General features: G+C 42.7%; 1 protein-coding gene and 1 long non-coding RNA gene across 7 annotated transcripts in view; one reads left to right on the top strand and one right to left on the bottom strand.

Moving 5' to 3' along the window:
* The first annotated feature begins 746 nt into the window (after nucleotides 1-746).
* Nucleotides 747-14,025, top strand: part of ITPR2 (inositol 1,4,5-trisphosphate receptor type 2) — a 265,055-nt gene continuing 251,776 nt past the window's right edge. For 2 of the 6 annotated variants that reach the window (XM_068950009.1, XM_068949998.1), the window contains exons 1-2: nucleotides 3,364-3,543; nucleotides 3,624-3,691. In XM_068950009.1, the coding sequence (XP_068806110.1) occupies nucleotides 3,469-3,543; nucleotides 3,624-3,691 (143 nt within the window). In that variant the 5' untranslated portion in view covers nucleotides 3,364-3,468. Of the gene's footprint in view, nucleotides 1,116-3,362; nucleotides 3,544-3,623; nucleotides 3,692-9,554; nucleotides 9,674-14,025 lie in introns of those variants that run through there. The other 4 variants (XM_068950029.1, XM_068950035.1, XM_068950023.1 and 1 more) reach the window with 4 other exon arrangements.
* On the bottom strand, nucleotides 3,797-8,674 carry LOC138067805 (uncharacterized). The gene is made up of 3 exons (XR_011142151.1): nucleotides 8,587-8,674; nucleotides 6,222-6,282; nucleotides 3,797-3,904 (listed from the first exon to the last, which is right to left on the bottom strand). It is a non-coding gene; the product is annotated as an uncharacterized lncRNA (long non-coding RNA).

Raw genomic sequence — 14,025 nt, 5'->3', positions numbered from 1 at the left:
AGTGAAAAAACAGAAAAAGAGGTAATATTTTGATTCTTAAACCCTCAGATGAAATGAGATTTTTGTTAAAAAAAAAAAAAAAACCAACCAAACAAACATTATTTTGAAGCAGCCGTTCTTTTGAGCAGAACGTTTCGACCGCCCGCCAAAGGTGAGGTTTCGCGGGCCGTTATTTCGGTTTGGGCAGCGAACTTGAAGCGCTAGCGCTTGACCACCGTGGCGCGCCTTCGCCCCTCGCACGCCCCGTGGTAGCGCCCCCGTCCCTCCAGCGGCTCTGGTGGAGAAGGGCGACACGGGGGGCCTTGTCCCCGTGTGCCGGGTGGGAGCCCTGGCAGGTGGGACCGTCTCCTCGCTCCTTAGGAGAGCCAGGAGCCGGAGGGCTCCGCTAGTCTGAGGCGTTTCTGTTTGAAGCGAGGGCCCTTTTCCTATGGAAAGACTTGCGGTGGGGCTACCAGATCAGAAGGCTGTTGGCGGAACGGATTTGGTTGCTGAAGCTGGCGTGTCATAACGCCCAGGACGAGCCTAGCTGGCGACTAGACTAAGCGGAGGGTGAACGTCGCCCCTTGAACGAGGCCGGGCGAGTGTGTGTGTGTGTGTGGGGGGGGGGGGCGGCAGCGCGCGAGGCCGCCAACGGTCGCTCTCCCCGGGGGAGGGGGAGGGCGCGCAGAGGGCGCGCGGGGCACGAGGGCTGCTGGGGGGGGAGGGCGGGGAGGCGCGGAGCTGTTGGAGGAGGAGGGAGGGACGTCGCCGGGGGGAGGAGGCGGAGGCGGCGCGGAGAGCCGTGGCGGTCCGCGGAGGGCAGCGGCGCCGCCGCCGCCGCGCCGCTCATGTCAGGCTACGCCGGCCGGAGGGGCCGCGGTGATCGCTGCGGCTGGGCCCGGCTCGCCGCCGGGCTCCCTCGAGTCCCTCAACACGCCACATCCCTCCCCCACCACCTAAAAAACAGTCCGTTTTTCTTCCCTTTTCTTTCTTTTTTTCTTTTTTGAGGGGCAGAAGTGCGAAATTAACTAAAAATGAGCCAAAATGTCTGAGAAAATGTCCAGCTTTCTGTACATCGGGGACATCGTGTCCCTGTACGCGGAGGGCTCGGTCAACGGATTCATCAGCACCTTGGGGTAAGGAGCGGGCCGGGCCGGGCCGGGCCGGGCCGGGCGGCGACGCGACCCGCGGGCACCGCGGCGGCGGCGGCAGCACAGGAAGCGGCAGCGGAGCGCGCTGCAGCGGCCGCGGGAGAGAGAGGAAAATAGGAAGTGATTTAAAAGAGAGGGGAGGGAAAAAAAGAAAGAAAGAAAGAAAGTTCTCGCGGCGGCGGCCCGGGGCAGCGGGGCCGGCTCGCCCCCCTCCCCCCCCCCCCCAACGGTCGCGGCTCCCCGGCGGGGAGCGGGGCCGGCTGTGGCGGCGGCGGCGGCGGGCGAGGGCGCGGGGCTGCGGCGCCGCGCTGCAGAGCTCGGTCACCGGCGCGGTCCGGGACCGTGCCCGAATACGTGAAGGTATTCGTGGTTTTGGAGTGCGGCTGCCGGGTTTTCTTCTTCTTCTGTCGTTTTTGTCGTTGCTGTTCTAGCGCATCTTTGAGAATTTTTGTCGAAGACGCGAAGGGCAAAAAACTTCACTGACGCGCTCATCAGCTTGTTCGGCGTGCACCCCTTTAATTCTGGCGTGTGTTTGCCTCAAGTCTTATCTGCGATTGCGATATTTCACGGGAGTTACTTTTGCTATGAGCTCTCTCTCTTTTTTTTCTCTCTCTTTGCAGAATGGAAAGATGTAGTTTAACTGCGGCTACTTCACTGAGCTACTTTTGCTAATGTGAGGTTTTTATTAACCTTGGACACTTTAAATCACCTTTTTGGAATCCCAGACAGAAAACCATAATGAATGCCATGAGGAATACATTGATATCTTTCTTAAAACCATCACTGTAGTACCGTTGTAGTGACATTTCCCAAGGGTGCAGTGGTTTCTTCTGATGTTAGTAAGAGAACTACAGTAGTTTCCGTGTTTTTGTGACATGTCCAAAGTAAGCATGTCCTTAAACGTGTTTGTCAGTGGAAACATCTCCTGCACTGCATGAATCATAGCGATTCAATTGACAGAGGAGCTCAGACTCTAGCTGGATATCAGTGTGATTTGTTGCTTAAACATGAGCTGTACCTTAAGAATAACGGTTGAACAAATATATTCCTTGCTAAGACTGTGCTTTGATCCTGTGTTAATAAACGTATATCACTTAGATATCGCTCTTGTATGTCACATTAGACTAGCTGTGTCCTGAGAGCTCTTTGATGGGGGATTGTAGGGTGAATTAATGAGAGTGCGAAACTTCCAACAGTGGATGTCTACCCTTATGTCTGCATCACTTTGTGTGTTAGTTACAGAAAGAAGCTGGTGTTCAAGGTCTCTTATATTTTTTATTTTATTATCACTTCCTATCTTTGCTGTTCACTGATTTCATCTGTTTACAAGCATATTTCCATGGTCTGTTCCCCTATTTGTAAATTCTGTGCCTTTTCTATTTGTGACTCTGTGTTTTGTCTCACATCTCCGTTTGTTCTGCTGACTCTTGTCATTTTGAACTATATCTGAAAACCTGTGTTTTCTACAGCTTTTAACCATTGGGTATTATTTCTCATTCTAGTAACTCCTGCATTTTTAATTTGTTGGCATGATTAGTTGTTGAGTTGTTTGGTTTTGCTGTTGTGTTGTCTCATCGCTGTGTTCTGTTATCTAGTAATCTGGGGAAAGCTAAATGTGGCATACTTTGCTTTTCATCATCTTTGTTAAGATATGTGCCTCCTTCCAGAGGGTACCAGCTTGTGTGCAGTTCCTGACGTTTGTGCTGTGACTGTGACACGTGCTCTGTGATGTGGCTATGCGTTGCTTGGGCACGTGTCACCACTCTGATGTCACAATCTGGAGTTTGTTGGTCCCCCTTATATCCCTCTGCGTTCGGGCAGAGCTTTTACTCCCGTTGATGGGGAGCCAGGATCAAAGCTTTCCTAAGGCCCTTCAGAGCTCCGCAGCAGGAACGGCGCCCAAGCTAACACCCTAACAAACAGACTGTTGAGGGTTTCATTTAGTGAAGAGAGTGGACCTCTGTCTCTGCTTTCCTTCTCAGGAGGAGCCTCTCTGGCTCCTTCCCTTTTATTCTCTGACGAGGGGATCTGTGTGCTGGAGAAGGCACTACTTGGGATGAGACAGGACTCTCGTGTGTGTCTCTTCTTCAGCAGCAGGCCAGAAATACAGGAATGTCAGCGTAGCTCTGTTAGCTCTTCAGTAGAGTTTTTTGTGCCCTGCTCCCTGGAACAGTAGAGGCAGCTGCAGAGCCAGAAGGCTGGAGTTGAGGAGCGGAAGGCCTTGAGGGAAGTGTGAAGTCACCAGTGGAAAACTCTCACGTCTACTCAAGGGCAATGCTGACCCCTCTGCTGGTGGTACAGGAGTTTGGACAGAAATATAAAGTTGTAATGCCAGGTCATGTTATCTGTGCTAGCCCTTGCAATTACTGCCTTGGGACTGGCTGCAGCAACGCAAGAGGCAGACACACCAGGGGTAAGTTCAGAGAAAACGTTTGCCCAGCTGAGCATTTGGTGTGCAGCTGTTGGTGATCTCCGTCTCCTACGTACCTGCAGGTCCTCTCTTCAGAGCAAGTGGCACCCCATCTTCCAGAGATGCCTCTTTTTTCTGAGGATGAAGTGGAGTAAGTGCTGGAATGATTGCTCGCTTGCTTGATTTGACTGATGCGGGTCCTTGCTTTATTACTCTTGCCTGTATTGCTCAGGCTGCTGTTTTGATAGGTGCTAGGAGAGGATGATAAATTGTCATGTTGCTTCCTCTTCAGTTCACTACTACGTCCATCAGATAGTCTAATGCAGTTGCACGAACTTTAAATCCAGCTCAGGGTCTAGCAATTCTGAAGCAGGGAGAGAGTTCTGTTTATTTTAAGCTGTCAAAGGCTAATTGTTTCTTAAACAAAGCATGAGTGAGGCCGTCTATAAATAAGATAAAAAAGCATGCAGCACCTCTCTGAGTGGGGAGGTCCGTCGTTTAAGTGGACCTAACTCCTAAGAGAGTTGAATGAGCTTAAAAAAATTGGTTTTGAGGGGCAGATTTCTAAGCAAAGTTTTGGATTTGTGCATTTTGAATATTTTTGCTCACCTGCCAACACAGAAATTTCCGCATGCTCAATTTCCCCAGGAAATTTAAAACCAAGAGGAAGATGCAGCTGAGCTAGTAGGGTCAAGTGTAGGATCTGCTTAATAGCTACCAGAATGGGAGTGTGAAAATCTTCCTTTTGTGCAGGAGTGCAGTGGTGTAGAGAACTCGTTCAGGAGATGAGGGATCCCTGCTGAGTTCCTCTTTCAGCTGGACAGAGTTCGCATCCATGTCGCATCCTGTCCCATATCCAGGAGAGTGTGCTAAGAGATGGTGCTAGATGAAGGCAGGACTGCCTTTCCACACCTCCCCCTACAAAAAGGGTTGGAGTTTTGCTGGAGCAGAGAGATTCTGGAAATGGAGACCAAAAGGTTGGGGCACTTCTGTGAGGAGGAAGGAACCTGCGTTCCTGTCCTCCTCTGAGAACTATTTCTTTATTTACTGTAAACAGATGTTGGATGAGAAACAGACTCAAGTCTCTGCTTTCAGATTTGATCCCTGTTAGTCAGAAGAGGAAACTGAGCCTCTCTTCCGCATCTAGGGTTAGTGCGTAAGTGGCTGGATGGGGGCAGGGGCAGGGCTGGCAGACAGCGCTGCTCCTAATTCTTCCTGTTGTATCCATATTTTAAAAGAAAGCAATAGTGCTTGGTTTTTGAAAGAAGGGACACAAAGAGCTGTCTTCTGGAGGGTGTTCCAGGCTGTGGGTCCCAAGTGGACAGGGGCACCGCTGAGTAATTGTAAAGGAGAGGATTTTCGAGCTCAGCGTTTCTATTGGCTACTTCATAGTTTGCAGGTATCTGTGGTACTGAGAGTCCAGGCAATTCCCGACTCAGTACTGTCTGCCTGGAAGTGCTGATGATGTGTAATCTGGCTTTTCCAATCTCAAGCGTTTGTGAGCTTCTTTTTTTTTTTTCTTTTTAAAAAGGGGAACATTTTTGAATATGTAAATTGATAGTCTTGCAGTTTAGTACAGATATTTGGGGAAAAGAATTTCCATCCATAGGTAATTTTCTGCCATTTCAAGTTTCTAGATTATTGGACTATGTTGTCCTAACAACGTTTTTTACAGCTCATGTTGTTTTGACTTACGTATTCTATTTTAGTCTTAAAAATAATATTATTCCTTTGGATTTGATATTGTTTATTGTGATAAAGATTAACACCAATATTTTATGTGATAACTACAACAGAGTATATTTTTTGATCAGAATTATAATTTAAATGAAAAAGAAAAGATTTTTTTCCCTTTTTGAGTTCTCAGTGTCTACGCAGTTTGAGGCTTGACATCACACAGGAAATGTGTGACATCACACAGGCAATATGGCAGTTCCAGACAATGAATCCCAGTATCATAAGTTGTCCTAGACTAATCTCTGTACCTTGAGACCACCTTTCCCGATATCTTGGCAGTAAGTGTTGGCAATTATGTGTTTTGGGAATGAGAGCTACTGTTAGCCACTTTTTGGTACAGTGAAGGGAAAAAAGTGGGGTGGAGGAGGTGGGAAAAAAAGTAATGATAACTGCAAGCATCAGCTGTTGGAAAGTTTGACAATGGACCTGTTAGTCACCATCGGTAGCTGCATTCCTGTCTCACCTCCATTTGCACTTCTATGCTGTAGCAGCTAGAAACCTCATGGAACAAAATTAATGGAGCATGCATCAGGAGCTGCCTGCTAGGTAATAAATGACTATGGATGTTGAGGAGTGCCAAGACTTACTCCTAATGAGTAGCAAAAAAATGTATTGTAGAGTATTCACATTCATTGCCTTGAATTTAATGTTGATTTGTCTTTTACAACTTCTCTTAATTCGTAGGAGTGCTTGCCATAGCTTTCTTATTTGAAGTGAATTGCACAGTTTTATTCAGGTTCTCTAACTAGGCTCCTGTGCATTAGTTGTCTTACTGAACTTGGACTTCACACACAGATCGAATCAAGCTTCCTTGGTGAAGAGACAAGACTGAGTAGAAAGTGTTCATGGAATGGCATAAATCTAAATGTACAAAGACCATGCAAGCTAAAACATGTCTTCTTGGTGGTATAAGAAATGGTACTAAGAGAAAAGATGATACTTACAGTACACCAATGTAGTATTTTCATCAATGCACAGATTTTTTTCACCCTTCTCTCATGGTGCCTGAAAATGTAAGCTGTGGTTAGGGAACAGGGTATACGTCATTTAATTAATAGCAAATTTTTCTTTCTTTTATCTGTTGATAGAATGTAGCTATTCAGGAAAGAATGAAGCAGCTGAAGAAAGTGAAAGTTGCTCTTTCACTGCATGAGTTAAAATTGCCCCTAATTTGATTCTGATACATGAAGAATCGAATAATGCGTATAAGAGGAAGGAAGATGAACTCCAGTTTTGTTGTGGGCAAAAATCCTTCTGTGTTTTATTACCTAGGTCCTTTGCCCTCCTGCCTGACGATGCCAATGAGATTTGTCGGTTTTGATTGTGTGTTTCTGAAGAAGTGTTTTCTGCTGTGAAGGATTAGTGTTTTCAGAAATAGGTTCTCTGTGTGGTCTTCCTAATGCAAAGCCACCGGTTTGAATTCTGTAACTACTTTGGATTTATGCTCATTTAACTGTGAGCAGGATTTGGCCTGTTTTATGACACTGTTCAGCTGTGTGGTGTGTTTTCTATGATAACTTTCTGAAACACGAGCTGTGTTATATGTCTTATTGAATACTTTCATTGATCTTGCAGTAAATGCCACACAAGCAAAGATGTAGACATATAAATAAAACTGTATCTTGCATGCCTTGAAATTCAATGCATGTATCAAAGCCTATATCCTCTGTGATTATCTACTCACATTAACAGTTAGGCATCGCTCCAACTTTGCCATTCATGGTGACCTTATTTTGATGCGCACCTCAAATATTCCAACAGCAGTGTCATCTTTAGATAAACAATGTCACAAAGCTTTTCATAAAGCATTCTTATGGGAACGCAGCAAGTAATGAGCCCCAGAGGTGGCTGATTGGTTTCAGAAAATTTACTTGCACACAGAATGCAGCTTGAGCACAAAGGGACATAGGATTAAACTTAATTACAATATTATGATTTATGAAACTGTACACTGAAATGTAATCTCCTTGGTTCAAAGAGCTCATTATCAAAGGACAAACAGAAGCGGACAGAAAATTGGGGCTAGCCAAAGACCCAATTGATGTAATGTAAAAGTGAATTTACCTCTAAGCAGTGCAGCAGTGATGGAAATAAGGGTGGACCTGAATTTTAAATTAAGACAAGTGGTAAGGCAATTATAACTTCAATAATTCTCAGTTGGGTTATGGGCGATGTGGGAAGTAGTGGGGAAAGAGAAGGGAGATTGTTTAACATGCGTGACTTTCAGTCAAATTTAACTTCCTTTTACATAATGAGGGATTGACTGAACAGTCTTTACTCTGTATGATTCTCTGACTCATGTGGAATCAAGGTTGTCCTATATTTTGAAAGTGCCACAGAAAAAAAGAGTCAAATCCAGCTCTGACTTCTCCAGCTTGGAACATTATCTTGTAAGAAGCACGTAAACCTTTGGTTAGTCGGCTTATAGGAAGTGTTACGTTTCCCTTAACCTTGAGTTATTCAAAACCCATTACCTTTCACTGTTAATGGTGCAAATTGCTATTGCTTGGCTAATGTGTGAGACTGTTTACTATGAAATATCACAAAGCCATGTCCTCTGATATGCTCATGAAAGTCTACTTTCTGCTTACTTTGAAAGGTCTATTACCTCTCGTACTAAAGAGAGACCAGTGATGTTCGAGGGCAAGTTAGGTATACTTAAATAGGGATGTTTATGGAAAAAAAATGGAGGAAAAGGGAGAATGAATAGTAGTTCAGCATATTACTTTTTTTCTTGTCTATGTGCTATGTTTTTATCACTTATTCAGAGAGGAATATTTTAATATATTAAGGACATAAATAAAAATTCTTATGACTGATTCTTTTAAACCTTCATTTATGTTATTTATAAACTGGATTCCATCTCTTACTGGAATCGGTAGTTCTGCTAATATGTGCGTGTCTAGACACTTCCTGTCATAGATCCTGTTTTTGGGTGTATAATGACGCTAAGCCTTGACTGCTTGGACTGACAGTAGGTGCCTGAGGCTGCAGGTTTTTGTGTGGGAAGGTTCAGATAAAATGGCTTGACCGTTTCTGAGATCAGGATAGGCAGAAATGCATTGGTTACCTGTTTTTAAAAAAAATAGCTTGCAGCCATGTGTTCACTCTTCAGAAGTTGCAGCACAGTCTTGAAACCCACTTCTCCAGCATGAAGGATTTGCCTTCTCTGCCCCTTTTAAAATTTACCCAGTTTTGACAGCTATGAGTTAAGGTCTCATTTAGACCCCTGTGGCAATATAGGCTTTTCCTGAAACTGCGTGTTGCTTTCTTGGTGCCTGCCTTTTGCCAAAGGGCAGTGAATATTACCTGGTGAAGGCAACTTCTCCTCCATACTGGCACTTGGCACTAAGAGGCTCCAAGGCTGACTTCTTGCAACTCTGTGGCGAAATGAATCCCAGTTTCCAGGATTTCCAGCTTCCCTTACTGGGAGACCCAGAAAAGCTCTATTTGTCCTGCTGCTTACTTGTGTTTCTTATCTCTGGAAAAGTAAGAAAATCATTTTTTTACTACCTGAGTTCACTTTAAATATGAAGACAGCTTAAAATTAAAACAAGAAATTACATTCTAGAAAAGTAAAGGTTCTCATTACAAATTTGGAAACAGAGTTAAACAAGGAAAACATAAGACCAAGGAAAAGCAGACTTAAAACATGCTCGTTATTCATGTCCTGTCTTACCTACTGCTTGAGATGTTTGAGGCCTATTTTGACTGCAGCAGTGAAAATGCTGGGTCAGAGATAGGCTGTCACTCTAGTGCTGTCTTTGGGACTGCCTGTCTCTGCCTGAATCTCTGTCCACCTTTTAACGCTCATTTATTTGCATTTATCTGAATACTGTTAAATAGAAATGCAACTCTATCCAAAGAACATCTTGTTTATCACTTCAGAGGAGAGACTGTACCCTAAAGCATTGACCTGGCTGAACTGTGTGTTGTGTGTGTGAGGGCTGCTGGGCTGTCCTGTGGCTTATCTGGGACCAAGCCCCCTTTCAGAGCTTGTGGAGGACTGGTTCTTCTACCCAGGCTCACCTCACGACTTAGCAAGCTTAAGTGAATTGTCATTATAGACTTCTGTGGGAATATTTTTGCAAACTGCATTCCATCCTTTTTTTCCCCCACATTCAGCAGTTTGCCTTCTGCACCTTTAGTTTCAAGGTTCCTGTTGTGCTAGTAGGAATTTTTGGAGTTCAGTGGCTTGAGATTCTGCCTGCATTGAACCTCTTCCAGCCTTTTGTGGGCTTCACAGGTAAATAAACTGAGCAGGATTTTCCTTGCAGTTACTTCTGCTTGCTGATGAGAGACCACTGGGCTGCTAGACTGCAGAAAAGAAAATAGGAAGACTATCTCCCCTCTGCTTTCAGTGCTCCCCTTCCGGCACTCGGATAATGAAGAGGAGGTAGGCGCAGAGGGGTGTGTTGACGAGTTGAGGGTGAGGTAGTAGAGAACTAAAGAGCAAGGGTCCAAGAGCTGATATGTGTGTGCATGCAAAGAGAGAGATGTATGATGGGAGCTGATGTACATAGTCTAAAAGGTGGATTGTATTGGAAAGGAAGTAGGACTGAACAGGAACAGAAGAGCATGGACAGTTGCTGAGAGGTCTGCAGTCCCCTGCTGTCAGAAAACAGCTGTGAAATTTACTGGCAAATTGTCTTATTTCTTTTCAAATGACTCCACATAGAGGAAGGCAGCCTGTCGTATTTCAAATTGCAGAGGTCGGTGCTGCATGTCTAGAGTGCCAAAGTAGTGATGACTTCAGTTGAGGCTAGCATGGTCCCAAACAATGGACTGTTTGATTTTTCAGGGTTTTTTGGTGGTGTTTAGGAAAATATGATACTGCATTCCCTAAGAGAAGGGCTGAATTACAGAATTCCTCAGAAAGCAGGAACTGGCAGTTTTAAGATGGCCTATTCTGCCTTATTCAATTTTGTGTAAAAGCATGATACAGGCCTTACTGATGTGATCCTTTATTTTCCTTTGTGCTGTATTGCTGACTTGCCAGGTGCATATGATGCCCAATGCTTTTGTAACAACTTAAAGATTATATAATGAATTGTGGTACTTCTATAATCTTCCTATATAATAAATTTTGGACTGACAGGTTCATATGAAGTGCCTCTTTAGGTTGATCATTGCCACAAGACAAAAGGCATGGAGTTGGAATTTATGTGAAATAATTTGGCAAAAGACGACTAGAAGAACATGTCCAAGCATGGTTGGTATTGTTTGACAATATAAATTGAACTTATTAGAGCTCTGCTCTGTACAAAGAACAGATATCAAAACGATAATCAACTTTTTGTTCTTTGACCTCTGGCAGATATAAATCAATGTCATTAAAAAACCAAAAACAACCCTCCCCCTGAAAAGTGAGCTTTTTATTTGAATCACAAAATATAGAAACTTGTTGTGGTCCAAAGCTTGGACTTCTTATCTTGATTTTCTTTTAGAGACTTGTTTGAGTTTCAAACAGATTTTTTTTCCCCCGCATTTAACATACGCAAGTTAATGAATGTTCCAGAGGGAGTGCATGTAGTTACAGGAAAGCAAAACAACTGCTTAAACTCGCAATGAGTCCCAATTATTTCAACTTATGTGTCTGCAGTTAAAAGACAGAAAACCTGGGCTTATGTTTATTTTTTCCCCCTGTGTAAATGTGTGCTACTTTTCTTTGCAGTGGAGGGGGAGGTTAAGTGAGGCTCCCAGCCGCCTTTCTGCTGCAGTGTGGTGGTTGTGATGGAAGCTGGAGGAGCAGCAGGCAGGAGGCACAGAAGATTCCCTAGCTACCCCTACGGGACATGTTTTACTTCGCGGCAGGGATTTTTGCCTGGCTTCTGTGTGTGTCTACATTCAGATGCCTGTGAAAATTTGTGTAATTGTACAGCCTTGAGTATTGTGATTTGGAAAATTTTACTAGGCAGCTATAGAGGTCAAATATATTGAGTGTGACCCGTACAATTTTATCCTAAGCCTTGTAATACATGGCATTCGTTATTCACAAAGTCCTAACTCCCAGGGCTTTTTGAATGTTGGATGTCTGAAGCTTCCATTTAAGAAAAAGTAAGTTGCTGTCCCCCAAGGACATGCAGGAGCGCTGGAAAACAGGAATGGTCACAAATGAAAGGTACTCTGAGTTTATTAGTAGATTCGTTCCTAACTTTAAATCACAACACCTGGGTTTGGCAGCCTGAAAAATGATACATGAGTTCTTGAGGGCAGAAATACTACTTTTTGCATGACCTTGTTGATGATAGCATTTTAAAGCTAGCTGCACTCAGATTTCTGAGGGACTCTCTAATTATTCCAGATAACTAAATCAGTAGTGTGCTTTGCTAAAATATTTTCGGTCACCTTTTAAAGCTAGTTAATATTTTTTTAGTGTTCAGCAACCATAAATAAAAAAGAAGAAAATAAAGTGATGTATTGGGGAAAAACTGAATATCAGTTTTGAAAACACTGAGAACAGATCGTTCTACAGATATGAAAGGAGAAAAATATGGAAATACATCACTGATCAAGTTTTTTTTTTTGATCAAAAAAAAAAGTTGTGAGGCTACCTACAAAGTTAAAAAAATTGTTTTCCCCTTCATTTAAAAAGAACTATGCTGAGTGAAAAAGGTTAACTGCCTGTTAGTAGTATTAGCTTTGACATCTTGGACAATTTCCAACTTAGGTTATTGCGTTCTGCCAATGTAGATTCAACTCTTTAGTTTCAGCTCAATGCAGCATCCTTCCCGTCCTCTGTCTCTTGAGCTTGTCTCTCCTGAGACTTTGCTCCTGTGCTGAATCAGGTAAAAATAGGGCCCGTGAGCCTGACTTTTTAGAGACAGCTGAAAAATCGGAGTTAAATGATTTTTTGAGTGGAATTCCGTTGTTCTAAAATTAGTACATAGAAGCAGAAATCAGATTTGCTGATTTAAAAATTAGGTGGGGTAATGTTTCTAATGCTTTTCGGGTTGAAAACAGAACTCAATAGGTCAAGGTTTAAAGTTGAGCAGGTTTCATAAGTGATAAACTGATGTAATAAATGTTTTGGATTTTAGTATTACTGTCACAACAGTGAATGTTTCAGTGAATTAAATTTCAAATAAGATTTTGAAATATCTTCATAGATCTTCATAGATAGAAGTTATTTATAAAGATTCTTATAATACAAAAAATCTCTGCCTTTAAGTAATAAAAGTATAAAGCAATGTATACAACTTATTGATCTTGTTTTTTTATAGGTGAGGGGGTGGGAATTTTTTCTGTATCAGGCTGTCTGCAGTTTGTTATATAATAAATATTCTGTTACTTGGAAAAAGCAATAAAATAATAGCAAAGATTCATGATATTACTTCCTTTATATGTAATCTGAGATGTAGGTCCTACATCTGAACACTTGTAGATTACAACTGCAAGTATGCCATGAGGCATTTTTTTATTTTAACTATTGAAGAGCATCAAAGTTAAAATTTCTGCATGGACTTTCAGCATTACTAATAGACAAATTAGGATTTGATCGTGAAACTGTTCTGGCATCTGGCTCTTCAAAGAGGGCATTACTCACTGGAGAGCTGCAAGATTTGGGTTAGAGGTATGTTCAGTTTCTATTAGCAATGGCTTCTCTTGCAAAAACAAAACAAGGTCAGGACCTGATAGGCAAAAGTCTCATCTGTATTAACATTTATAATTGAGTGGGTTTTTCTGCCAGTGAATGCCAATTACTTTTTTTTTTTTTTTCAGTGTAATATCTAGGACATAGTAAAACCATTACACCTAAAGTACTGTTATAACACCTCATTGGAAGCAATGTTGTACATTAGACTAATGCAGTCAAACTCATGGTCCGTGGGGCCATTCAGTCTGATGTACTATTCCATCCAGTCCATCTCTTTTCTATGGTAGATTAAGCCATCTACTGGGATAAAGCTGCTCTTAAAATAACCAGTGCCGCTGAGTAGAGTTGGAAGTGGGACAGTGCTTGTCCAGATTTTCAGCTCTAGATGTGAAGTATATTTAAAGGGCACTATTACAATAAGGGATGGGACAGAGAAGCAGACAAGCGACTTGCACAAGGTCATTAGCAAATTGTGGAATATAACGCAAGGCTCCATGTTCTGGGTCAATGCTCTTTTTTATGAGAGTTGATCTAGTAAAATTTTCAGTGCAAAGTTGCATAAATTGTTTTATATTAGCTTATCTCATAGTAAACCAAGTGTGACAAAACTAATTAGTTCATTAGAATTTTCAGGTGTCAAACATGGGTTTTAAAGTACATAACTAAAAATGCAGAATGAGCTTTATTATTGCAAGAGAAAAACGTGCTGAAGAGAGTTTTACACTTGCTGACATCATTGTCATGCTCATATGTTGGGTGGAACCTCATTGAAACTTGAGTATAATTACTGTTCTTCATTTATAGTGGAGGTAAGTGATAAAATAAAATCCTCCTCCTTTCTGGAACAAGATGGCTGAAGTCACCACCCAAAGCACATATACTTGGTAAAGCCTGAGTAAAAGGTGAACTGTGTGACCCAAGAAGCTTCTTGGAAAGAAATTCCGCACTGACAGGTGAAACTGTATAGGCCTAAGTGTGTAAAAGAAGCTTCGGAAACAGAACAAATGTAGAACAAAAACAGTCCTAGGCGGAGAAAACCTGCTACCCTAGAAAACCCTATAAACCCTAGAAAAATAAAAATGCAAGAGTGCTTTTGAGCACTATTCTCTCTGAAAACTGTAGTCAAAGAAGCTGCTGCTGTTTGATTTCTC

Source organism: Struthio camelus, chromosome 1, assembly GCF_040807025.1.
Source record: "Struthio camelus isolate bStrCam1 chromosome 1, bStrCam1.hap1, whole genome shotgun sequence".
Taxonomy (NCBI): Eukaryota; Metazoa; Chordata; class Aves; order Struthioniformes; family Struthionidae; genus Struthio; species Struthio camelus.
The sequence above is the reverse complement of the archived record's forward strand: the minus strand, read 5'-3'. Positions and strand labels throughout refer to the sequence as shown.